Below are 27,918 nucleotides of genomic sequence, written 5' to 3'. Positions count from 1 at the left end.
CTCCAGTCTAATGACCAATTCTAATTTCTCAAATAAAAGAATCTAACCATTATTTCATGTCTCCTATTCCTTAGACAATTAAAAACACTGATTCTTTGTTTGGTTTTGTTTTTGTTTTGGGGGCACACCCAGTGACACTCAGGGGTTGCTCCTGACTTGCACTCAGAAATCGCTCCTGGCTTGGGGGACCATATGGAACACCGGGGGATCAAACCGTGGTCTATCCTAGGTTAACGCATGCAAGACAAATGCCCTACCACTTGGGCCACCACTCTAGCCCCAAAAATGCTGAATTTATTTGCAGAATGTATGGGTCCCAGTTGAAGAATGTCCTTCTTGATCCTATATAACCACTGTCTTTTCTGCATCACCAAATTTCTTTATATTTATACACATACTTTTTAACACCCTATAATTTAAATACCATTAATGGGTTTTATACAAAAAAATATTCCAGCACCACACCCTACCCAAATCTCCCATCGTATTTTCTTTGCATATATACCTGTCCATATTCTAATTCTAATGTTTTAAGTTTCAAAACAAATTTCTTGCCTTATTTGTTATAAATTAATCATTAAAACTTAAAAGTCGGGGTGGCGCTAGAGGTAAGGTGTCTGCCTTGCAAGCACTAGTCAAGGAAGGACCGCGGTTCGATCCCTCAGCGTCCCATATGTCCCCCCCCAAGCCAGGGGCAATTTCTGAGCACTTAGCCAGGAGTAACCCCTGAGCATCAAAAGGGTGTGGCCGAAAAAAACAAAAAAACAAAACCCTTATTTTGGAGGGATGTGGGGGTTTTCTCCAGGAGGCTCTATGCTCAGAAATTACTCCTGGAAGGCTGCTGTGTTAAAACTATAAAATCTACTTTGTTTTCCAATTTCCTTTTAGGTCCATTTAATTTTAAAGAAGTCCTAATTTTTTTTGTTTGTTTGTTTTTGGGCCATACCCGGCGATGTTCAGGATATATTCCTGGCTGTCTGCTCAGAAATAGCTCCTGGCAGGTTTGGGGGACCATATGGGAAACCGGGATTCGAACCAACCACCTTTGGTCCTGGATCGGCTGCTTGCAAGGCAAACACCGCTGTGCTATCTCTCCGGGCCAGAAGTCCTAACTTTTACATACATACATACATACATACACACACACACACACACACACACATTCAATGTGACAATAAGAGATCTTACAAAAAAAGAGAAATCTTGCGAAACATGAACTAATCTTTATTGTCTAACCGTACTACAAACTTCAATCCATAGCTCTACTACTCAATAGATGCCCCTCAGTTATTCTGTCAGCTAAAATTTTTTAAATTTTTTTATTATAAACATCTAGTAACCGAGGTTATTTAGCAATACCAATATCACACTCTTATTAACAAGAGTGCACACTATGAATACATCAAATAAAAAGATTCAAGTTCATTTTTGCCAAACTGCAACTGCTTTACTACCAGCAACCAAATATATAAGCATAATATTATTGTTCAATTACTGCTGGTTTTAAGTGTTTATATTTTACTTTGGGATCACTAATAGTCTGTATATATTAAATAAAGGCATTTACAATTAGTTCTCAAAGAGACACTTAAAATTAGCAGCTTTAGGAGCTGGAGCAAAGGTGCAGTGATAGGGCATTTGCCTTGCCCGTGGCTGACCCAGGACAGACCGCAGTTTGATCCCTGGCATTCCATATGGTCTCCCAAGCCAGGAGCAATTTCTGAGCACATAGTCAGGAATAACCCCTGAGTGTCACCAGGTGTGGTCCAAAAATCAAAAAAAAGGGCAGCTTTAACTCAAAATAAATCCTTATGCAATATGAGTATCTGCTGCTTAAAACAGTGAAAACTTAAGGTGAAAAGTAATGCAGGCAAACACTGACACTTGTGGTCATTCTGAGATTAATAATTGGAAATAGAGCTAATTTCTACTTCAGTTAAAGAAAAGTAATGCTGTTTTATATTTTATAAATCATGTGCAGACTTTACAGAAATACATATTTTGCTTTTCTTCTAAAGAAGTAAAGATTTGGGGCCAGGCGGTGGCGCTAGAAGTAAGGTGCCTGCCTTGCCTGCGCTAGCCTTGGACGGACCGTGGTTCGATCCCCCAAGCCAGGAGCGACTGCTGAGCGCATAGCCAGGAGTAACTCCTGAGCGTCACCGGGTGTGCCCCCCCCCCAAAAAAAAAAACAAAGCCAGTAAAGATTTACTAATATTTAACCAAAAATATGCCACCGGTTTGAGTTGTCTTATATGATTTTAGATGAAGAGATATAAAATTCTAAGAAAACAATATGCAGTTGTTGACTAACTGCGATAAAACTAAAATATAAGTAAAGGCTGTATCACTTTTTCATTGTACTATGGTGGTATTCCACTGAATTGCATATAGTAGGTAATATTAATTCCAAGAAATCATTTATATATGCTTTGAACGCACATTGGGCAATAATCACTCAGGAACTATTAAATATGTAACAGAACCCAGAAGTTAAAAAGCATCATAAATATTGACATGAGGTCCTGACTCTTGTCAGCTATTCTAGACAAGCCCTGGAAACTCCTAAAGACTGGACTCACTTTTCTAGCAGGGATGTCTTTCAAGATTAAATCTTACCAAGTAAAAATTACAAGACATTTATAACTATGAGATGTAACAAAGTTTCTGCCGATTTTCTGAATCTGATATAAGAAACTTGTCACATTTACTGAGAAGTTTTATTGCAATACTTGAACGTTAAAAGAGACTAGACAAAAGGAAAAACTTCTACAAGTTTGCCTGTCAGAGAGATTTTGAGAGTGTCTGAAGCATGCAGATTTGCTAGGAAGTCACTGAAGAAACTTTTTTCCTGTCTGCATTGCTTTTCTAAAGCACTTTAAGTTCTGAACCAACATGACTTAGGGAATAATCAAAATGTATGACTAAAAATGCAAAAATAAATGCTGATTATGTACATAAACACCTTTTTACTTGTCAGAACTCTCTTCTGTCCTGTAGAAGCAAAGTGCCTGGGAAGTGACACAGGATGGTCACAGGAAGGGGCTCACAGGCGGGAAGTCTCTAGCAGGTTATCTGCAGGCTCTTAATAATCAAGATTACAGGGGCCAGAGAGAGAGAGCATGGAGGCAGGGTGTTTGCCTTGCATGCAGAAAGATGGTGGTTTGAATCCCAGCGTCCCATATGGTCCCCTGAGCCTGCCAGGAGCAATTTCTGAGCATAGAGCCAGGAAGAACCCCTGAGCACTGCTGGGTGTGAGCCAAGAAAAAAAAAAAAAGATCAAGATTGCCTTAAAAAAATCTTCTGAGCAAAATGAGCTTAATCAAAAAGAGAGAAAAATTATTTTCTCATTCTTGGAGAAAAAGACTAAAAGATAATTTCAAAGAATTGCACACAGTAATCAATCTAAATATATTTGAATAGTAAAAAAAGTGGATCTATAAACCTCCAATTTTTAGTTCCATCAATGGTTTCTAAGTATGCTTTACTAATAACAGAAAAAATGTCTCATAATTTCTCCAGCAGTACCATGAAATAAAATAGTTAAGACCAAAAAGTATGGACTTAAATAATCCTACTTTAATTTCCAGTTTGATCCCTAGTACTCTTTCATTCCTGATATTTGGAACAATTCTGTCATAACTCTAAGCACTTACCTCTACATGGATATTAACATTAATAAACAACTATGGGCGGCAGGCCATTTATATAACAAGTCAAGTAGGCAATTTGGCTTTGGGAAATTGGTAATAAATGGTCAGTGTCGCTAAAGAAAGATTAGATCTACATCTGACTTGGTAAAAATAACTCATTTTAACACTGCAGCCTTATTTTGCAACTAAGTTTAAAAGTAATAATAAAAACTAGGAAGAGTAGTGAGCCAGTAATAAAAAGACATAATCAGAGAGTGAACAGCCATGCCTGAATTACTGCTGTGAACCCACCACGTAACACCTGGTGCAGACCTCCATCACCCACCTCCTACCTACCTCCACTCCATCCTTGACTCCCCTGTTGAAAATCCAGCAATAGGCAGAAAGCAACAGAGATACCGAGGGAAGTCTGATCCAGTATTCAGCACGTACTCACTACTCAGACTTCCTGCATCTGAAACGCCATTCTTAACCCCCCAAAAGTATTAAGGATCATGAGAAAGCGGATTCCAGGGTTCTGATAAACAGGGACAGCCATCCAGTTAAATCCTCAAGTTTATTGAAATGTTAATGCTGCTTAAGGATGTGCACTGAGGAAAACTACTCAATGGTAATCGAAAAGGAGAAAGCATTGGATTGGAGATTCATTAAGCTCAAAAGTACAATGGGCATGAACCTGAAGAATGTACTCAACTGGAGTTGAAGGAGCCAAGTTAAGGAGCAGCAAGTCACAACAGCAAATTTGAGGAAGCTGAAAACCAAATGAGTGTGCTTCCAGACAAAACAAGAAAAGTCCAACAAAGAAAAGGAACGATAAGACACCTGAAGAAAGGCAACATCAAGAAAAACGTCTCTAAATAAGAATATAGGAAGGAAGAGACAGTACAGCAGGGAGGGTTCTGGCTTTGCACACAGCCAACGTGGGTTTTTGATCCTCAGTATCAGTGTCCCAAACACCATCAGGATTAATTCCTGGGTGCAGTGCCAGGAAGTAATCACTGAGCATCGCTGGGTGTGGGCCAAATGACAAAGTTAAAAATAAATTTAAAAAAAGAGGGGGCCGGGTGGTGGCGCTAAAGGTAAGGTGCCTGCCTTGCCTGCGCTAGCCTTGGACGGACCCTGGTTTGATCCCCCGGTGTCCCATATGGTCCCCCAAGCCAGGAGCGACTTCTGAGCGCATAGCCAGGAGTAACCCCTGAGCGTCACCGGGTGTGGCCCAAAAACCAAAAAAAAAAAAAAAAAAAAAAAAAAAAGAACACCTAGGCCAGAGAGATAGCACAGCGGTAGGGCATTTGCCTTGCACACAGCTGACTAGGGACAGACCCGGGTTTGATTCCCAGCACCCAATATGGTCCCCTGACCTGCCAGGAGTAACTCCTGAGCAACGCCAGCTGTGGTCCAAAAACCGAAGGGGAAGGGAGTGGGAGAGAAGAGGGGAGGAGAGGGAGGGGAGGGAAAAACAAGAAAAGAAAAAGAAAACCTGAAGAAAGGAGGGGAAGAGTAACTCGAGTCAATAGCAGAGAACTGCTCCAGTAGAGAGGGAAGGAAGGGTGCTTGTGCACTGACCCAGGAGGTTCACAGAGTACTAAATCACCTCAAACAGAACACTGTTATCAAAATGACAGAAAATTACTAAAGCTGCAAGATACAGACAAACCTCAAGTACAAGGGAAACAAAATTCCAACTGATCTCTCACATAAAACTTTACAGATTAGAAGGGAGAGAATAGTAATTTCAAGTACTGAAAATATTTTCAAAGACCCCTGAAATACTACAGAGTCACATTTCACAATGGTTGGAGACTGTAATGTTCTGGGGTCACAGAGAGACCTAGAGTACTTGAAAAGTTTAAGGATTTTTAAGTTTCATTAGCCAAGGACTGCAGGGTATCCCAGACCCAAATCCTGCTGGTGGAGCCCAAGCCTTTTTTAAAGAGATGAATACCTCCTAGAGCAAATGTGCTCAAGTAGATAAGCAGGTTACAATGTCAGAATACAGGACATGTGATTAAAACCAAAGTCATTTTAGCAGCTGGTAACCAGAAAAGCCCCAGCAGTACTAGTAATCAGTAAGCACCCTTTTCCAGTCTATAGCTTTAAGGAGGTCCCTGGCTCTGGACTTGGATGATTGCTTAACTCAGATTACAGTGGTAAAAGAAGTATTTATGGGCCGGGCGGTGGCGCTAGAGGTAAGGTGCCTGCCTTGCCTGCGCTAGCCTTGGACGGACCGCGGTTCGATCCCCTGGTGTCCCATATGGTCCCCCAAGCCAGGAGCAACTTCTGAGCGCATAGCCAGGAGTAACCCCTGAGCGTTACCGGGTGTGGCCCAAAAACCAAAAAAAAAAAAAAAAAAAAAAGAGGTATTTATCATTAGACACAAACACAGGATACCTACAAGGGTTAACTATGGAGCTTGTTTTAAGTAAACAATCAGTAAAATGGTAGTTTTGACAAAATGGTTGCCCTTGTGTTAAGTCATTTCACTGAGACTCAACTGGGATGGACTCATGCATCCTTGGGCTCCTTAATACCTATAATCACTATAAAGATTTTTCTTAAACAGTTCTAGAGACCAAAAGTTCAAGATCAATGTGTCAGGAAGTCTAAGTTCTTCCAGAGTGTCTCTCTTCACTTACAGTTTCTTATTGCTTGTTCATATGGTTTTGTTGTGTCTTTTGGGTGCCCCCCCCCAGTTTGTTTGTTTCTGAGTCACACCAAGCAGTGCTCAGAGATTACTTCTGGCATGTTCAGGGGGCCATATGAGATGCTAGGGATCAAACTCCTCTGGTTGCCCACATGCAAGGCAAGTACCATAACTACTGTGATATCCCTCTGGGCCCCTATGCTTCTGCATACTGCCTTTCTTGGTGCATATGCCCTGGGAACCCTCTTTAACTCCTAGTTTCCTTTTCTTATAAGGTACCAATTCCCTAGATTATTTTTAGTTCACTAAAAGAGCTTCTCTTCAGTTATTTTTTCAGGTTTTTGATCCATAATAGTCAAAATATAGCATAAAACTTTATAGATGGAGAAACTTGGTCAAAATTCCAGCTCTGAATTTAAAGCCAGTGAGCTATTGAAATCTAGTAAGACTTGATTTATGTTTTTTAAGTAACTGCAACAGGACAAAAGTTGGCAATGTGGAAGCTCTCCCAAATTTCCACGAAGCACACCACAGAAATCACTACTTGGGGATTTCAACAATCCTCTCACAGTTAAACAACTGTCTATCCACCATTCCCCCAGGCAATTTGTCTTTATCAGATCAGTTACTGGATTTCTGATCTGTGAAATGGGAACTGTGTAGTTTGTATTTCACGTGGTTGCAACAATTAAGCAAGAAAGGTTCAGATGACTATGACAAAAATGTGTCCATAAAAAGAGAAAAGGAAACAAACACACCAAAAAACACAAACAAAAGTCCATGGTTCTGCGGCTGTTGGGTTTTTTTTTTTTCCTAAGAGGTTGTCCCAGTACCCAGGAGACTAAACCATGCAAAAGGTAAGATTTCAGAATAAGTAACTAGTGCTTCCTGAAAATATCTGCTTTGTGGCAAGCTATTTTTTTAATAGTGCAAAATAATAGGACACATAAATGACCAGCAAAAGATCAGTTACATAAGATCTTGTACAATCATACCATGCTATATACCTACTATATATGATTCTGTTAAAATGCCATGCAAATTCTGAAAGGAAATCAAGTGTTGTCAAAGTGATCAAGAAATAAAGTTCTGCTGCCCTCAAGAACAACGAATAACTACAGAATAAAGCAAGTGAATATAAAATGTATCATGAACATCAGTAAAGCAATTTGATAAATAATCGAGGGCTGGGGTTTCTTAAGTTGAAGGTGAAGATCAAATGTCTCAGTGTCTTAGAGATCGATATTGGTACAATCAAAGTAATGCAGGATAAGACAAGGAGTGCACTGAAAGGGTTAAATCATATAACATCTCCCAGAAAAGCTTACACTACTTGTGCCCTATAAAATCACATAACACACAGGAAAACCAGCATCAAACAATGAAAGCATCATATTTCTATATTAAATCAATAATTTTAAAAGGGGGAAAAGAAAGAACTAGACAAAATAAAATTATAGCTTCCATTTCATAATAATCCCTTTTTCACCCATCACTACAATTGTACTGAATAAAGATAATTTATCACATAGGAGCAAAATCTCTAAGCTTCTCCCTACCTTGCTTGGTTTTTCGGTCAAAATGAATGCAAACAATCACGTGGGGCTCAGCCAAGCAGTGACGTTCAATTCTGCTCTGTCAGAGAGAGCATCTGTCAAGCCCACATTTAAACTGCTGCTTGCCTGTGCAGCAGCTGAGGCACCGTGGATTTCATATTACAGACCAAAACCCCCGTAGACCTGCTCAAAATCCTTCCTGCAGCTGCCAGGCAACAAGGAACTAGAGTTCAACCCTATTCCTTTCTACCAGGAACGAAGCACTCCATTCTAGCTCAAGCTGCTTTACATTGCAGCTCCGTTTTCTTACTAGAAATATGGATACTGAACGGAGAATACAGCACTGCATTGTCCGGTGAGGAAAACAGCAGCTGTAAAAGCTTCAATGCATCAACTGTCGGGACCAGTCAACAGAGCTCCGGAGAGAACAGACAAGTCTTTTGTTTGAAGAAAGAAAATGAAAGGGGTGAATTTCTGCAGACTGGAGCCCGTATGAACAGGAGGGGAACTCGAAGAGAAGCAGACAGATGGACACTTTGGATATTGTGAAAAGCAATCGCAGGAGGCATACTATTGGGGGATGTGCGCATGTTCCATGGCATCTTTGCTACTGAAGTGATGGCGTGGCAAAAGTACTTTCAATGGGCATAGTCCTCTTCACATAAATGGCCTGACCAAGGAAGGTATGTCAATCTCATGTGTAATATTCATGTGAATGTCTGGTAGCTAGTTAGAGCCCTGTGGGCACTCATAAAGGATAAACAACTTCAGACAGTTCACTGCCCTTGAAACTACGGGAAGGTTTCTAAATACAGGGTTTTTTTTCTTTTTTCATTTATCATGGTTTGGAGACAAGCTTTCTTAAATGTAGCGTAGAGTAATTATGAATTGTAGACATATAAGAGAGAAAGGGAAATACTGATGAGATGGACTTAAAAGATTCAGAAATTAAACTTGCCCCCCCCAAAAGCCCAACTATAGTCCTCTAAAGAAAGCATAGCATCTTCTATTAAATTGGGTCAAAGTGAGTCTTTATCTAGTAAAATGGCTATCAAAAGGCACAATGCAGGAAAATTACATTAAATAGTATCAGAGATGACCCTAACATTTTGAGCTCTTTTTTCGAAAACCAAGCTTCCTTCTAGAACAAAACCCCCTCCAATATCTCTCTCCAGAGATAACAGTGACTAGGTGACTAACAAACACAACCTCTGAATACCAACAAATCTGAAGAATTCTAGAGCTCTAAAGTACTACTAGAAAGACAGCACCATTCCCTGAAGATCACAGAAGGCAACGTTAACATATAAACAGCACCACATCACAGCACATTTGCATGTTATTGTGTTCCAGAAGACAACTTTAAACAAAGAGATACAATAGTTGCTAAGAAAATTCCCCATTTGAAACATTTGCTTTATTTTAAGCAACAAACTGAAAATGATCAAATATAAGATTCTCGATCATTTGAAAATCAAAAGCATCAAACGTGATATAAATATATCCATAAGCAGCAATAGAAGGTTAAAAAATTAAACATAAGTGTGCTGCTGTGCTTCCAGGTTCCCTAATATGCAGGAGTGAACTGCTGCCATGTGTATATGTGCAGATCAGAAATTAATCTGATAAACGGTATTTTTGCAGCAGTCATATTTAGAAAAGCCACTCATGCAAAACTCAACGATTTCTTCCATTTTAACAGATCTAACAAGCATCTTAATTTATGTTCTATTTCATACCGTTAAGTAATCCACTATTTAATTAGCAAAAACAGCAATTACTTTTAAAGAAATGATAAACATTCAAATTTCTGATTAAACAAGTTTGTTGGGCCCTGTTATCATTATTACATCTCAGAATCAGTTCTCACTGATATAAATTTTACTCCACTAGAGACAAAGATGACATTGAGAAATTAAACGGTTGCTAAGATCCTCAAATCTATAGTACCTTCACCTATTCATGCATTTACTTATGTTAAAGTCACCATTGTTATATAAAGCAGACAACTCAAAAGTATGACAATTTTTTGTCCAAGTTTCACTTATCTCTATTTCCAAGACTAAAAATAGTAACACTTTTTAAAGTCAAGTGATACAAACTATATGAATGAAGTCATAAAACATTTCTTAGCACTCTCCCAAGCCTTTTAATTCAGATGTGAATGTATTGTCAAAGTTGTTAATACTATAATTTGGGAAGATGGAAAAAGTATCCCCCTTAAACCTTAAGAGATAACTCAAAACTATTTCTATGCTAAAAACGTACAAGAGGAAACTGATTTTGAATCCCAAAATATTTTATCTGAACTCTTCATTTTAAGAATAAAAATACAGCAAAATAGGCAGTAACAAGATAACTTTTTCATTTAGTAAGAGGAAGACTATTATAACTTTTTAATACCAAAAACATTATAATTACCTAACAAACTTTAATACATAATTTTAAGATGATACACAACACTTGATTTTCCAGTGGGAGGTTACCAAATGGGTATGTATGAGTGCAAACTTTCAGCAGCACACTGAAACAGTTTTATGATAGATCTTCATTATTTACTGCTAAAGAATTCTACAGGGTCAGTAAATTATGACTATGTATTCATTCATACTAAGATTACAATAAATAACTTGCAATTTTTCTACACTGTAACTTTACTAGAGATATCATTTATTTATGTAGTTTCCATAAAAACAACCCAGATTACCATAATATTCATTCATTTCTTCAAACATCCATTTTTGCTACTTAAACCATCTAGTTTTCACATAGTTTTTACATATATATGTAAAATAATAATCATAACATGTAAAATTATATGTAAAATATGTAAATATATGTAAAAATGCCTGGACTTCAACCAGATTCCTAAAACTATTTTACCAACAAAAACACTAATAATTTAAATTTTTTTTCAAGCAGATTCAACAAAAGGAAAAGGCTACTTTATTTCTTATTTAAAAAAAAAAAATCCCTGACACATATAAATGAGCCTTACACCTTAAAACTTCTTTAAGAGGTAAAGGAAGAATCATTATCAATATTATTTACCCTCAAAATTTTCATTCTAAAATTAAAAAAACTGCATTAGGGTTTGCTAGTGTAGTAATGATAGTCACAGAGGCTTCTTTGGTGGTAGTGAAGATGCATAATTTCATACGTCTAAACCATAAAAGTTAACACTATTGCAACCACGGTTTACTAAGAAAAAAATAATACAGTAAATTATTTTAATTTAAATAAATAATTTGCTGGCTTAAAAAGAATGACCAACTATTTGCAAGAAGAAAATAGGTCTTTCAAATTAAAATAGTTCATTTTTGGATAATTCAGGGCATATTATGTTTTACTAGTTAAATGAATGTCTGTAGTCTTCATTATAGTAACGTGAAACTAAAATCCAACTCACAAGACAGTCTGATTTTTTAGTTCAATTCCAAACTTTAAAAAATTTTAATACCTCTAAAAATGATTAATGTAGGGGGTTCTTACACTTGAGAAATACCATAACTTTTTAAGTACTAGATCATTTCTGAAATTGGAAAAAAATAATCTGGTACCTGCGTATGAACACAATTTAGAAATTTATCCAAATTCCCACCCACTTGCGCCTCCCTGTGGCCGCTATCAGAATAACGCTACTTTCATTCATGTACTTTCCATTCAATGAATTTGAAATGCTTTTAAAATACTGACATTTTATGTGTGAATTTTACTGATTAATTGTCATCTAAAACTAAAATCAATGTTAAAATTAAACAAATTGTATATTAACCACAAATATCAGTATCAGACTAAACATGCATTTACATGTTCCTGTATTATTTTAGTAATCAGTTTTATTTTAAAAAATCATTTTAACAATAAGATGAATCTTTAGTCCTTCCCAAAACACTTTTACTGTTTCGGTACTATACAACGTAATTTACAGCTCCTTATCCACCTCTACCCTCATGTCTGAAAAGAAACCTAAACTCCTTTAAAATATACTCTGTAGAATGAGTGAAGCATCTATCTTAAAAGAAAAATAGATTAATTTTTTCCACTTCACTGCCCATTGTCTCAATATATGTATCAAATTAGAAAATTAAAAATAAGTTGAGGAGTATGAACACATTTCTCCTATGAGTGTAAAAACCTTTTCAAACATAACACAACCAATTCTTAATATGCAATATCAAGAATATCTTACATTTTACATATAAAGATCTAGTTGTCATGCCAGAAGTCCTAAAACTTCTAAAATTACAAGCAAATTTAGAAGTCAGTAGTAATCTTTTAAAATGTGCTTTATGAAGTTTAACATTCTTAGTTTGTATTTTTTATATCTAAGAAACCTGCAAAGATTATTAAAAAAATTTTTTTTGTTTAATGCTAACCTAAGCACTCAACTGAGCTATGCGGTGATAGTGCTTTGCCAAGAACCTAAAAAACAAACAAACAAACAAACAAACAAAAAAAGATAATTGGTTGGTACATTTTAAAATCAATCTTGAGTCCAAAGAGTAAGCAACTGAGTAATATTTGCATTGCAATTAAAATTAGAATTTAAAAATCTTCATCATTTATTACAATCTTAGCATCCTGAAGTTACTGGGCCCTGAAAAGCAATCTGGGCAGGTGCGGTGCATCTCTGCCTGACTCGCTCCCCACAGCAGGGCAATGGCAGTATGCCAAGCAGGTGCTGTGACTAACACAATGTGGCCATCATCAACCTTGCGCCGCCTGTCCCACAACTGAGACAGAGACACTTTACGAAAAAGGCTCCGCACTGTGCACCAGACCACCAATGCTATGTCAAATCAATTTTAATTAATGCCAATAAATTTTCCATCTGCTCACAAGTCTTCTTACATGGCCTCTCAGAGTAATCAAGCAACATTTTTCTCCCCTACATGAACACAATTTTTACATCCTTAATTTGGGTCAAAAGTAAAGTACCCGGAGAAACTGAAACAGTAACATGAGGTGGAAGAAATTATTCCAGAACTTGAAAGCTCTTTAAGATACTTACTTTACAAAGTATATTTTTATATAAGTTTTATTGAGACCAATGTGAATTACAAGCCTTTCACAGTTATATTTAAGGTCCATAGTATAGTGACAGTGAACTAGGGCAATTCCCACCACCACTACAAAGTATATTTTAAGAGAACTTATTTGGCTTTCAGAAAGGCTATTGTGTCAAAGAAAACAAATCAAACTTGTTTCTGGGTGTTTGCATTTTCACAATTTAAAAGTTCCTATTTGCCCTAATTTATTAGTACCAAATTCTCTCTTTCAGGCTCTGTAACATTTTGTACTGTGTAAACTTGTGTGCTTTATCTTTCTAGAATAACTTCGAGGGATGCCATGTGGGCCCAATCAGAATGTGACTCCCTAAGAAGAGTATTAGTTTAGGAGAAGCCCATTTGAAGATACCAGTCACAGCCCTGGTTCCATACAACATGCTTCAGTGGAGGCGACGGCACTGCTGCTTGGCCAAGATGAGCTGGAATGTCAAGAGGTCCCTGTTCCGTACCCACCTTATTGGGGTCCTTTCTCTAGTGGTCCTTTTCGCTATGTTTCTCTTTTTCAACCATCATGACTGGCTGCCGGGCAGGGCAGGATTCAAGGAAAATCCCGTGACCTACACTTTCAGAGGTTTCCGATCAACAAGAAGCGAAACGAACCACAGCTCCCTCCGGAACATTTGGAAAGAAACAGTCCCTCAAACTCTGAGGCCTCAGTCCGCAACGAACTCCAACAACACAGACCAGTCCCCACAAGGTGTTACAGGCCTGGAGAACACCCTCAGTGCCAATGGAAGCATTTACCAGGAAAAGGGCACTGGACATCCAAACTCTTACCACTTCAAATACATCATCAACGAGCCTGACAAATGCCAACGTAAGACCCCCTTCTTGATCCTACTGATTGCAGCAGAACCAGGGCAGATGGAAGCCAGGAGGGCCATCCGGCAGACCTGGGGCAATGAGACGCTGGCAGCTGGGGTTCCAATCACACGGATCTTTTTGTTGGGCCTAAGTATTAAAACCAACAGCTACCTTCAGCATGCAATACAAGAAGAAAGCCGGCAGTACCATGACATCATTCAACAGGAATATCTAGATACGTACTATAATTTGACCATTAAAACACTGATGGGCATGAACTGGGTTGCCACATACTGTCCACATATTCCCTATGTGATGAAAACAGACAGTGACATGTTCGTCAACACCGAGTATCTGATACATAAATTACTCAAGCCAGACCTGCCTCCCAGACACAACTACTTTACTGGATACTTAATGCGAGGCTATGCACCCAATCGCAATAAGGACAGCAAGTGGTACATGCCACCAGAGCTCTATCCCAGCGAGCGCTACCCTGTCTTCTGTTCTGGTACTGGCTATGTCTTTTCTGGAGATCTGGCGGAGAAGATATTTAAAGTTTCTCTAAGCATCCGTCGCCTGCACTTGGAAGACGTATACGTGGGGATCTGCCTGGCCAAGCTGAGAATTGACCCAGTGCCCCCACCCAATGAGTTCGTCTTCAATCACTGGCGAGTCTCGTACTCAAGCTGTAAATACAGCCACCTAATTACCTCTCATCAGTTCCAGCCTAGTGAACTGATCAAATATTGGAATCATTTACAACAAAATAAGCACAATGCCTGTGCCAACGCAGCAAAAGAAAAGGCAGGTCGTTATCGCCACCGCAAACTACACTAGAACAGGACTTTGGTTTTCGAACATGCAATCTGTAAATTATTGTTAAAGGCATGTATAGTTAATTAAAACTGATTGCATTCATAGGACAACTTTAGTTACACATCAACACATAAATAAATTCCAGAAAAATATTTTTTTAATTTCTAAAGGTTTGATTCTTAAAATCCTACACCCGCAATGGCGAACCTGTGGCACGTGTGTCACCACCTTGCAGCTGGCACGCGGGAAGGTCCGCAATTAAGATATGCAGCACATGCCGCATAGTTTTTAAATACTAAAATCTTGTTATTAAGGTTTAATTGACGTGCTGGCACTTTTGAGAAATTATTTGGTCTCGTGCGGCAGTTTGTGCACGCCGACTCAAAAAGGTTAGCCATCACTGTCCTATACCATGTTACAATAACAAAGACATCCCAAAACAATCTGTTAAAAAAACACTGTATGAAGGGAATCTGTGTATCACATGCAGAAAAAACAAGCAGACATCCATGAATCAAGCCAAATGGTAAAGGAATATAGATTTGCATATATTTTCACATAAATCTTAATTTCAGAAACAAAATCCCGTTGAAAGACCATGTTTATGTTGCTTATCACTTCACCATACAAATAAATGTAAATAAAACATGGCTGTCAACTTTGAGGAGGCTTTGTAATTGTACAAAGGACAGATTTTCTGACCTGACTATCTTAGGGTTATAAAAATGATATTCCATGCAATAAGATTTGAGTTATCCCATGAACATATTTATAAAAAAAAGTTCATATGTTTCATAAATGCAGTTCTCGTAAGTATTTACTTTTTAAAAACAAATATTTGACATTCATTTTGTTTTACTAACACAAATATTGAGGGCAATTACTTTAACATGTGTTAAAATGTGGGGAAGTATCAATGTGACTCAGGCTCTACTTTTTTTTAATTAAATGTTTCAAAATAGCTGGTATCAAAATAGTTTAATGCTAAGGGCCAAACTAGTACTCTCCAATGAGTTAATGAGTTAAACCAGTTAGATATTAGCACGTCCCCCATTAACCTGGATGACGAGCTTTCCTCTACCTGACACTAAAGAGGCACTCAGCCGCAGAGAAGGTGATGGAGAGGCAAGAGCAGCCAGTACGGCTCCACTCACCACTCCTGGAATGCGCAACTGCCAACATACAATCATTTCATGGCACTTCCTCCCCATCAAGGGCCAAGTTTACAAACCTGCAGTTTTGAATTTCATCAGTGACAAATATTCTGCATCGCCAATTAAAAACCTTCTAGGGAAGAGTTGGGGTGGAACTACAGATGTTTGATGAACACTTGATTCTAAAATGAACAATGTGACAATGCACTTTTATCAAGTTTTTAATAAAAAAGTAAATTAAAACTTTTACTGGGTCTTATGGTACAAATATTTTCATAGTACTTTTGCTTGGCTCCATCACAAATTTTAAAATCAAAAAAATTCTAACTCTTTAGTTTTAAAAAATGTATATCGTTTCATAAAAGTAACTGCATCAGTTAATATACTCAGGATGTTAGTTATTTCAATTCTGAAGTCACCATTTTGTAGCTGTTGTTCTTGGGTTGTTTGAGGGCAATACCCAACAGTGCTCAGTTATAGTTCTGGCTCTACACTCAAGAATCATTTCCAGTTGGTTCACAGGGGATTTACCTGGGGTACAGGAACTGAACTCAAGTTGGACCTACCCTTTGCTCTCTTCAGAACATGCATTTTCATCTGATTTAATTCTTAGGATTAAAGTATGCCAAAACAGAGTTGTAATAGTAACTATCTAAATACTAATACATTGAGTCCCATTTATATTTTATCACATTTTCTTATCAATATTCTAAGTGTTCTAGTCTACTCAGAGTAATTCTGAAAGTGTACTTTCCAGAACTTTGATTACAAGACTAAAACTTATTAGTACTCTTATGAAATACATGTCATACACGACAGGGTAACACCAACTTTTTGAGGGAAAAAAAGGAATCTCCCTCTCTTCTCACTAAAGGACTTTTCTATGACACATCTCTGACGTTTTTAAACACACACACACACACCCCCCACATGCATAGACAGATATGGACACAGAAAACACACACACACACACACACACACACACACACCACATGCATAGACCGATATGGACACAGAAAAGGAACCCAAGCACCATCAACCCAAATTCTTATTCAAATGCAGGATCCTTCCTAAAGTATATTCCACTACAAATTTTCCAGTTAAAAAAAGTTGAGAGAAAAGCAGAATTCCTAGCAGACCGCAAAATCACTACATTTGACATCAGTTTTAAGTTCCTTCTAAAACCCTTATCTCATCATTAAATATGTAAGTAATGTAAATGGATGACATTCTGAGTTCTCAAAAATAAAGCAAAGGAAAAAGTAACAGTTCCTTTGTACTGCTAAAAAAAAAGGGCTTATTTAAGCTACTTGTATCTTTTTACTTTTTACTCTCAATTACAAGTTCATTTTATATTATTGCTACATACTATGCCAATATTAAATATCCATCAAGTTTAAGAATTGCTTGTTCATAATATTATGCAATTCTTATATGCTTAAAAATGTGATTTTAAACTATATCAGTTCATAAGCCTAATAAAAATTATATGACTATGCAATTATGTTCCAATTGGTTAACAGAAAATTTTGATAATATCAACATTCAACACTTGTCCTATTTTTGATCATGACAAATATAAATTCAAGTAAATAATTTAAATTTCTCACATCTTGGCAAAATCACACAATATCATCTATAATTTTATTTATATTTATTCCAAAAGACATCTATAAAATAATACCAATAGTGGGAAGAGGAAGTGACCATCCTTTGAGTTTCTGGCTGGCACTTTGTTAAAGCACTTTATACACATGAGCTCCTATAATCCTTACCAATAGTAACAAGAACCAAAAAAGAAGGGCTCATGCATGTCAGAGGTTAATACCCACGACCACAAAGTTAGTAAGGCAGCAGGATTCTCTTTCCAAGCCATTATGCTATTCTGCTATGTGTTGCACATGATACCTGCTAAAAGGTCTCTTAAGAATTCTTAAATTAAACAATAATAGCCTATACTAACTCTATTCTCCTATTTTCTGTTCCATCCTCCACAGGGCCTAGCGAATAGATTCCCATCCACTTTCACACACTAGAGTGGCACCCGATGTATATACAGAGTAAAGAAAAAGAAAAAGAGCAAATTTATGGCCAGAACCTTTGAAAGGCAAAAGCTTATTTCTTTCATCTTAGGCCGCTGAGAACAATTCTTAGTAACAGTAAGAGGCACTTCTTCTTTTCTTTTTTTTTTTTTTTTTTGGTTTTTGGGCGACACCCGGTGGTGCTCAGGGGTTACTCCTGGCTGTCTGCTCAGAAATAGCTCCTGGCAAGCACGGGGGACCATATGGGACACCAGGATTCGAACCAACCACCTTTGGTCCTGGATCGGCTGCTTGCAAGGCAAACGCAGCTGTGCTATCTCCCTGGGCCCAGAGGCACTTCTTAATTAATAAAACAACAAAGCCTTTATACTCTTGACATATTAGTCACTGTTTGGTTATGATTTGGCAAAACCTTTTTTATCAAAATAAGTTAGGGTTGAGGTTTTGATTTGGTTTTGTTTTTCTCTCTCCCCTCCATTTCTTCTTAAATTAACATTTAAGAAATATATGGGGGGGGGGCCGGGAAGGTGGCGCTAGAGGTAAGGTGTCTGCCTTGCAAGCGCTAGCATAGGACGGACCGCGGTTCGATCCCCCGGTGTCCCATATGGTCCCCCCAAGACAGGAGCGACTTCTGAGCTCATAGCCAGGAGTAGCCCCTGAGCATCAAACGGGTGTGGCCCAAAAACCAAAAAAAAAAAAAAAAAAAAAAAATGGGTAAAACTCTACTACATATATTTTTCTATTGCACCTCAGAATATTGATTCAGCAATCAAAACTAAACTTCCAATAAAGGTTCATTAACCCAGGCATAATTGGGGGTAATATCCCCCCAAAAGAAAACAACAAGGAATCAAAATACGAATAAGTTCAAGGATTTAAGTAAACTGCTATATAATGATTAAAATGAATATACAGGGAATGGGGGTAATGGTACAGTAAGTGGGGCATTTGTCTTGAATGTGGCCAAACCAAGTTCAATTCCAGCAACTCATATGGTCCGCAGAGGTCTTCAGGAGCACAAAACAGGAGTAAGCCCTGAGCACAGCCAGTTGTGGCCAAAAAAAAAAGGGGGGAGGGGGTGGAGGAGACGACATACAAATCAGAAATGGTAGTGATTTTTGGAAAAAGAAATAATGACCATTTAAATCATCTTCACATTAAAAAAATTTTAAGTTTAAAATCAGTGAAATGCAAGTGAAAACACACCATATCAAAATCTAAACTATCTATTCTATAATTATCATGTAATTATACTGCTATACAAGCCTAATAAATTTTAAGTTTTTTAAAACAAAACTTCTACTGTGATGATAACCAAAATAAGTGCCTGGACTAGATCTTTAAAACAGTTTTTTCATTCACACAAGCATTTTGAATTGTTGAATTTCAACAATTTGCTATATATACACAAAACTATGATTACCAGATAAAGGATAGTCTAGATAAAAGTAAAGGTATCCCCTTTACCTTTAGATGGTCAAATAATATTTGAATGATTAAACAGCCACATAAAATAGTACTAAAAAAATAAAAAATAGTACTACATTTATTCATCAATCATAAATAATTAAACCAGTTGTACAGACTAAAACCATAATACAACAGGTAGGCACTTGCTTTACTTATGGTCAGTCCAGGTTCAATCCCAGCATACCTTAGGAGATCCCCAAGCACTGCCAACAGTGGAATCCCTGAGTGCAGACTGGGTGTGATCAAAAAATCAAAACCAGTGATAGAAAATAAAAGTATAGTAGATGAAATCTAAAAAAAAAAAACTCCAATGAAGGTCTAAGCAACAATATAATAAGAGCTGAGAAAAAGATCAGTGAGCTTCAAGATAAGATAGAAAAACTTTATCATGAAATAGAAGTTTGGAAAAATAAACAGTATACTAAAAAAACTATGGAATGACTTCAAGTGGAACAACCTAAGAATCATCAGAGTCTCTAAGGGACAGCAAGGCAAATCTGAAGAACCTCTAATCAAAGAAATCATAGATACAAATTTCCTAGAGGCCAGAGAGACACTGTACAGGAAGTAAGAGGGTTGCCTCGCAAGTAGCCAAGCCAGATGCAATTCTCTGGCACCCTCCGAGCCTTGAAAGAAAAATCCCTGAATGTAGAGTCAGTATTAAGCCCTGAGTGTGTAAAGTCCCCTAAAACAAAGCTTTTTAAATACATAAAACCCCTGAGCGCCATTGTGTGAGGCCTAAAACAAAACTTTTTAAATCCACAAAATTAACAGAACTGAAGAGAAATACAGCAACATAAAAGTAGTAGACTTAACACTTAACACTGCCAGAACCTTTGAAAGATAAAACCTTAGATGAACTAAACAAAACTTCAGTCAGCTACCCTTACATGGAGAAATGAAAGCAAGCCTACAAGACTGTGTGTATAGGACCCTTAATCTCTGAAAAGCTAAGCCCACATTCTTTACAGTGCACAAAGGGACATTATCTAAGACATAATACATGATGGCCACAAAACATTTCTATAAAATCAAGAAGATAGAAATCAGCATATTAACTCTGCTAAGACCTTGATACTTCAAAAATGAAAATCACAAATAGCAGAAAACTCAAAACCTTGGTAATGAAATAAAAAAGGGCCTTCATATTTTTAATTATTAATATCTTTCAAGTAAATAACCCAAAGCAGCATTGAGCTAAATAAAATGTGGATCGGAGAGTATATATCTTTTTATAGAAAATAGATGCTTCTCTCTCTCTCTCTCCTCTCTCCACTGCTTTCCTCTCTCTTCTCCCTCTCTCCTCTCTCTCCACATCAACCAGAAGAGAAAAAAAAAATCCTCTATACAAAAAAAAGAGAAAATCCTCTATACAATAATTACAGTGAAGACCTTCTCCATTTATGCTAATTATGTTTGCTTTTGTGGTCCTGACTGCTTTCTGTATCTTAAGTACTTTTATAAAATCTTCCCCAACTTAAACTTCAACATTTTTGTAACTTCAAAATAACTGTGATGGGAAGGTGGGATTTCAGTAGGCTCACTGAATGTATTGTAAGTCTACTGAAGTTAAGGTAAAGAAGTGAGTTCCAGAATGTAACAGGAAATTCATTAATCATATCTTCCTTTTCATTTAACAAAACAAAAAGATAGTATAAACTTAAAAATTGAACTCCTAGACTTAAAGTTCAAACTTGTAACAATATCTATTACAGCCAGATTTTCTAATGATCTATCCAATTCTCTGGATAGATGCAATATGAATTTTAAATTCCAAATACCAGAGAATGAATCGGGTTGTTGATGTATGAGCAATCCTTCATCTGCTATACTGTGTCCATTCCAAATTTTAAATTTCAACTCACATTCTTATACAAACCAAATAGAATGTGCTTGGTCATAAAGCTTTATCAGTAATCTCTAATTCTCAGAAATAATGTGTTACATCCTCTGGAGAGGGACAGGTCAATAAGGAATAAAAGTAACACCAAATAACTGAATACTGATCTGAGCAATGGCCAAGGCTAAAGATAAGTCTTCATTGAAGAGAAGCGAGTATCAAAGGATCTTAATCTATTACCATCAAGCTGTTCAAGGACAGAATTTAGTGTGTGCTTATTATGTTACCATCTTGTTATACAATGACTTGTCATGTAATTCTTGGAGAGAGGGGGGACTTCCCAAGCAGTCAATCTTCTTGGCCAACAAGATTAGACAGTTCAATGCTAGGGTCCCATTAAGTAAGAAGCTCAGCCTGCTCTGCTCATGATTCACCAAAGGCTATAACCAATGGTGTTTGGGGGGGCCATATAGTATAGCTGAGAGCAAACCAGGGACCACTTGGGCCCCCCACCTGTGCTATCTCCCTGGCTGTCATGCAGCTTTTCCATTCAAAGAACACGTATGTGCTAGAGAGTTATATCTCTCGTTGAAATGCTATTCTCTTAAGCTTGAAAATTAGAGCCATCTAGAACAGAACACTGGCATTTCTCTGCCTTTCCCAAGGAGCTTATGTGTAGTCCACTCAGTTCATCTTGCCAGAGAAGCATAAACTTCTGCACCACTGTTCACTACACCCATAATTCCTCCTTAGATCTGTAATCAAATAAAGACAATGATAAAGATTCTTCAAGGGGGCCGGGAAGGTGGCGCTAGAGGTAAGCCTTTGCAAGCTCTAGCTTAGGACAGACCGTGGTTCAATCCCTTGACGTCCCAAAGCCAGGAGCGATTTCTGAGCGCATACCCAGGAGTAACCCCTGAGCATCAAACGGGTGTGGCAAAAAAAAAAAAAAAAAAAAGATTCTTCAAGTATATAGGCTGGAAAGTGTACCAGGTACTTGCTCACATTGCATGCAGCCAACCTGGGTTCAATCCCAGCACTATATATAGTCCCCAACCTAAGAGTTAACCTAACATCAGAGTAAGCATTGTGTACAGCCAGGGGTGACCAAGAAAAGAAATTTCATATGCTATGACAATAAACTGCTCTTCAGTGAGCTACAAAGTGCCAATTTAAATCTAAATGTAATACCACCAGTATGACACAGTGGAAAATGTTATGGGAAATTCTATCATACTATGAACATTTTCTGATTAATTCTTTAATTGTACAAATTTTTCAAACATAACTCAAAGTTTAGAAATGAAGCAACTTACATCTCCCCCAAACTGAATCTACTAGATCTACTGCTTATGCAACTACATAATTAGGAAAAATATTTCTGATATTGATATACTTAAGCGTTTAAAGCGAACTTTTCATGTTAAGGTAACTTCTGAGAAAAAAAATGTAATAAATACTAAAAGTTCTTGGTGAATTCTAGCACACAAATTTGTTACTATAGCATTATTCTATCTATAATAAAACTCAGCAATTCCTAATGGCACTATAATATATTGTTTGCTTTTAAGAGGGCAATAAAGAAAATACAAAGCTTCTTATGTAACAGAAGCCAAAATTTTCAGAGAATTCAACAAGTGATAAAAAATAGTTCTTTTTTATTTTTTTAAATACATGAGTTTGTTGGTTTCATCATGCTAAGGGTTTAAGGGTTTATGTAGTTTTCCTTGGGGGGTGGAGAGGGGAGGCTCTCAAGTGGTATACAGAAACCCTCAACCATCAAGAAATCATCCACTAGAGATTCTGAGCCAACCTGGCTCAACATGTTCAATGCCAAGTAGTACTCAGGGGATACTAGGACCACACCCAAAGATGATCAGAACCATGTAGTTCTGAACATGTAGTTCAGAACCATGTAGTTGACTCAGGGATCAAACCTGAGTCAGACATATGTTAGGCATGAACCCTTGCCACTATACTATCCTCGTGCCTAGGGTTCTGTATTATAGACTGAGAGGGATGAGAAGTGTGAAAGATATAGCCAAACATGGCTCTCCACTGCTAATTTTTGCCAAAGCCCCAATTTTTAGAGGGAATTTCTATTTACTGAAATAGAATTTAAAAAAAAAGTGAGAAAATGCAAGTCCTGAAGTATTTTGGTATTGAGAGGCCATTAAGATATGGGGTGTCAAATGGGCAAGAAAGATTTCACCTTCAGGAGGGGAGAGATCCTAACTGGATAGATCCATTTGGGGATCATCTGTATTTTTTTATTGATTTTTTTCATGCATAAGTATATTTTTATACATACAGATATACACAAATTCATGCAAGTTGTGAGAATATTAGAGCATGAACACGAGATCATCTGGGATCAAATCTAGGCACTGACACCTATAAGTCATCTGGCGCTACAAATTGAATCACATCACTTGCCTTCTCCCTCTTCTTCCTCTTTTCTTTTCTCTTTTTTTTTGGGGGAGGGGGAGGAAGGATCACACCCAGCCACACTCAGAGGTTACTCCTGGCTCTACACTCAGAAACTGCTCCTGGCAGGCTCAGGGGACCATATGGGATGCCAGTATTCAAACCACTGTCCTTCTGCAGGCAAAGCAAACAACCTACCTCCACGCTATCTCTCCAGCTCCCTTTTCTTTTCTCTTCTTTTTTCCTCTTCTTCCTCCAACTCCTCTTATTATTATTATTCTCTTCCTGGGTCTCTGGGACTCCAATGATTCCTATATTGTTTCTGTTGAGTTTATCAAAGATGTCTATTTTCATCTGTTCACATTCTTTGAGTAGTTTATCCATTGTCTGATTATTTGCTTTAAGGTTCTTTTCCAGTATCTTCTGCTGTATAGAGCTGTTCTGCATCTCATCTTCCAGCTCACTGATTCTGTCCTAAACTGCTGTTACTCTGTTAAAGAAGCTTTCCTTTGAGGTTTTCATTTCATCGACAGGGTTTTTCAGACTTATTATTTCAGTTTGAGTTTTCTGATTTCTATCTTCATATCCTCTTGATTCTTATTTGTGTTCTATTCAACTTGATCTATGCTTTCTTTGAACTCTATGAACATCCTCCATATTTCTTCTCTAAACACATTATCTAAGAGGATACCTAGCTGGTTGGTACTTTTTGGGTCATCAGAGCTGCCATCTTCATTCTCTATACATGGGGTTGTCCTGCTTTGTTTCCCCATTGCCACGCTTGTGTGTGGTTTTTATTATGTGCTGTGGTGGGGTTCATGGGTTAGAAGATGCGTGTGGCCACGGAGTGAAGTAAAGGGGCCATGCTCCTCTGGCTCCACCCTAATTGGACGGGGACAGTTTACTGGGTTTGGGCCCTGAAGAGATTATGTTCACTGTCATCTTCTTGGCTGCCTCATGCAGAAAAGCAGTCAGGGTGCAAGGCAACAGCCCTTTATAATGGCTCTCTTGTGCCCAAACACACTGCAGGAATCAGCCCTCACTTTTATTGGGTGGGAACAGCTTACGGGTGTTGGGCTCTGAAGAGATTATGTTTGCTGTTGTCTCCTTGGCTGCCTCACACAGAAAAGCCGTAGATAATAGTTCTTAAATATATTAAGACATTTTAATATACAGAATTTGATAGCTTAAAGGGGAGACGACAAAGGTATTTGACAAGGTATATCAATCTGAAAATACCAAATTTAGGGAGATAATTGTTTACCATCTGACAGTGCCCAGAATTCAATACTTGAATACTTAATCAAGTATTCAGTTAAGGTGAAATACTTAATTCTTTCTTATTTAAAGTGCAATTTTGAAAAATATTAAATTGACTTCAAAATCAATCGTTTCACTAATGCAAAAACCTCAAGCAAAGACCAAATGCTTTAATAATGACAACATAAAATGGATAGTTCAATGATAAGGCAATTATCTGAGTCTATGCTACCACTTTCGTCTCCAAATAAAACAAAACAACAACAAATGGAAGCTAGAAATAGTACATTGGATAAGACACTTGTCTTGCATATAACAAGCCTGGGTTTGATCCCAGATTCCCATACAGTTCCCCGGATCCACTAGGAATATTTCCTGAGTGAAGAGCCAGAAGTTAACACCAAATATTTTTTTCTTTTTAATCTGTAATTTCCTAGTATTTCAAATGAATGCCTTTAACTTATTCAAAGCAAAATAGAATTCTGAAATTTCAAACAAAAAAAAAAAAAAACTTTCTTGTTGGGCCAGAACGGTGGTGCTAGGCTAGGACAGATATGGTCCTCCCAAGCCAGGAGCGATTTCTGAGTGCATAGGCAGGAGGAACTCCTGAGCGTCAACAGGTGTGGCCCAAAAACAAACAAAAAATTTCATGTTAGCTTATTAATAGCAAGATTTGCCCAGATCAGAAACAAATAAGAATTTAAAATTGGGTATTTTAAATAAATGTGCAAATAATCACAGAGGGACATGAGAAACAGCAAAGACAAGAAGAACAATATGAAACATCCATCAAGAAAAAGACCTGGAAAAGAAACCAAAACTTAATTATTAAAGATCAAATGAAGATGGCGGGGAGGAGAGGAAAGGAAGAGAAGGAAAGAAATAAAGTGGCTAGATAATCCAATAATATTAAGACAACTAAGAAAAGTCCAAAGTAGGTTTTACATAAGATCAGAAATTTGCTGGATTTAAATCAATTTTTGAAGAAATTGATATAGAATAACTCAGAGCCAACAGCCAACCAAAAGTACCTGTCAAGAAACTAAACATTCAATTATGATGTTGTTTTGTCTTGTTTTATGTTTAGGGCCATACCCCACAACTAGCAGTATTCAAGCTCACCCTTGTGGAGATCAGGAGACAATATGAGTGGTGCTGGGGATCTAGTTGAGTCCTATCTGCTGTTCTCTCACTCTAGCGCTGCATTTTACTAAGTACATTTTCACTATCAACATATTCAAATCATGTCATGGAATTAAAGAAATCACTGTAATTTTTTCTCAAATAAAGACAAATACACGATAAATACATATCTAACAATACTAACTGGGAGTGGATAAAGCATTTTGCATATGCCCGCCCTCTTCCCCATGCCCACCTCCATCAGGAGTGCTCCTGAGTGCCGACCCAGAAGTAAGCCCTGATCAGAGGCTGATGTGACTCAGAAATAAACAAAAATACACAATAAATACATATTTAACAATACTAACTGGGAGTGGATAAGGTACTTTGTGTGTGTGTGTGTGTGTGTGTGTGTGTGTGTGTGTGTGTGTGTGACCTCTTCCCTGTGCCCACCTCCATTAGGAGTTCTTGTGTATGTCCGTGTGTGTGTGTGTCCGTGTCCTCTTCCCCATGCCCACCTCCATCAGGAGTGCTCCTAATTCAGACCCAGTAGTAAGCCCTGATCAGAGGCTGATGTGACTCAGAAACATAAGGTGATGTTAACAAGGTGATGTTAACACTAACTAAAGTTAAGACAATGGTTTCTAGTTTTCTCTCATATATATGCCAGTATCTTCATCTACACTTCTTTTACAAATAAGTCTGAGGGGTGACTGCTATATAATGTAATTTCACTAATTAAGTCTCAGTTTAGTATCTAAACTAAAGATTTCATGTAATAACTTTTACTGGAACTGGGTAGTTCTCTATGTAGTTATTTCTATAACTGCACTCTTTGTGCTGAGCTTCATGAAGTGAGCTGGAAGTTCCAGAACTCATTGTCTCTGAGGATTGTTGCAAAAATGACTTTTATTTTTCTTAAAACCCATAGATGAGTGAGACTATTCTGCGTCTCTCTCTCTCCCTCTGACTTATTTCACTCAGCACGATAGATTCCATGTACGCTGCTGCTCTGGGGCTACTCACAAGCTAGTCCTGGCTCTACTCAGGAGTGACTCCTGGTGGTCCTCAGAGAATGGGATGATTTAAAAGACTGAAACAAAGGCTGGAACATAGTACAGTAGGTAGGGCGCTTCCCTTGCACTTGGCGAACCCAGGTTCAAAATCCGGCATCCCATTTGATCCCCTGACCACACTGCCAGGAAATTTCTTGAGCACAGAGCCAGGAGTAAGCCCTCAGTGCCACAGATGTGACTCAAAAACCAAACCAAACAAAACAGTATTGTCCAACTACAAAGAAACCACATGACTCCCTGTATTATCTATCTTGATTCACTTCAACATTTATTTATTTAAATAGGAGGCTTCAAGCTGAAAGGCCAGTAAGTTGAAATAAAGTCAGATCAAGGACAGAAACACAGAGAAAACATACAAGGTAAAGACCACATGACCGGGCTAATAACATACTAGACGGCTTACTGAAATAAGCTAGAAAATCAGAATGTTATATGACATACTCTAATTACTATTTTTAAATGTTAGAATACAATTTAAGGGGCCGGAGAGATAGCATGGAGGTAAAGTGTTTGCCTTGCATGCAGAAGAATGGTGGTTCAAATCCCAGCATCCCATATGGTCCCCCGAGCCTGCCAGGAGAGATGTGTGAGCATTGAGCCAGGAGTAACTCCTGACCGCAGCCGGGTGTGACCCCAAAATAAAAAAAAATAAAAAAAATAAATACAATTTAAAATTAATTTGAATAGGGGCCAAAGCAATAGCAAAGCAGAAAGGGTGTTTCCCTTGCTCACAATCGACCTGGATTCGATCCCCAGCATCCCATATGGTTCCCCAGAGTCTGCCAGGAGTAATTGTTGTTTTGTTTTGTTTTTGGGCCACAAATGGTGACACTCAGGGGTTACTCCTGGCTATGTGCTCAGAAATCACTCCTGGCTTGGGGGACCATGTGGGACACCAGGAATTAAACCAAGGTCCGTCCTGGATCAGCCGAGTTTTAGGCAAACATCCTACCACTGCTCCTGCCAGGAGTAATTGTTGAGC

At 37.8% G+C, this 27,918-nt stretch overlaps 2 protein-coding genes across 2 annotated transcripts in view; one reads left to right on the top strand and one right to left on the bottom strand.

Annotated features, from left to right (window-relative positions):
• The window catches only part of CDC73 (cell division cycle 73), a 110,792-nt gene that overhangs the window by 42,816 nt on the left and 40,058 nt on the right, over positions 1–27,918 (bottom strand). The window lies entirely within an intron of this gene.
• Positions 7,956–15,948, top strand: B3GALT2 (beta-1,3-galactosyltransferase 2). Its single transcript, XM_049769730.1, has 2 exons — positions 7,956–8,533; positions 13,184–15,948. Exon 2 carries the CDS (start codon positions 13,298–13,300, stop codon positions 14,564–14,566), a length of 1,269 nt encoding a protein of 422 aa, XP_049625687.1. The 5' UTR covers positions 7,956–8,533; positions 13,184–13,297; the 3' UTR covers positions 14,567–15,948.

Source organism: Suncus etruscus, chromosome 3 (genome assembly GCF_024139225.1).
Source record: "Suncus etruscus isolate mSunEtr1 chromosome 3, mSunEtr1.pri.cur, whole genome shotgun sequence".
Classification (NCBI taxonomy): Eukaryota; Metazoa; Chordata; class Mammalia; order Eulipotyphla; family Soricidae; genus Suncus; species Suncus etruscus.
The sequence above is the reverse complement of the archived record's forward strand: the minus strand, read 5'-3'. Positions and strand labels throughout refer to the sequence as shown.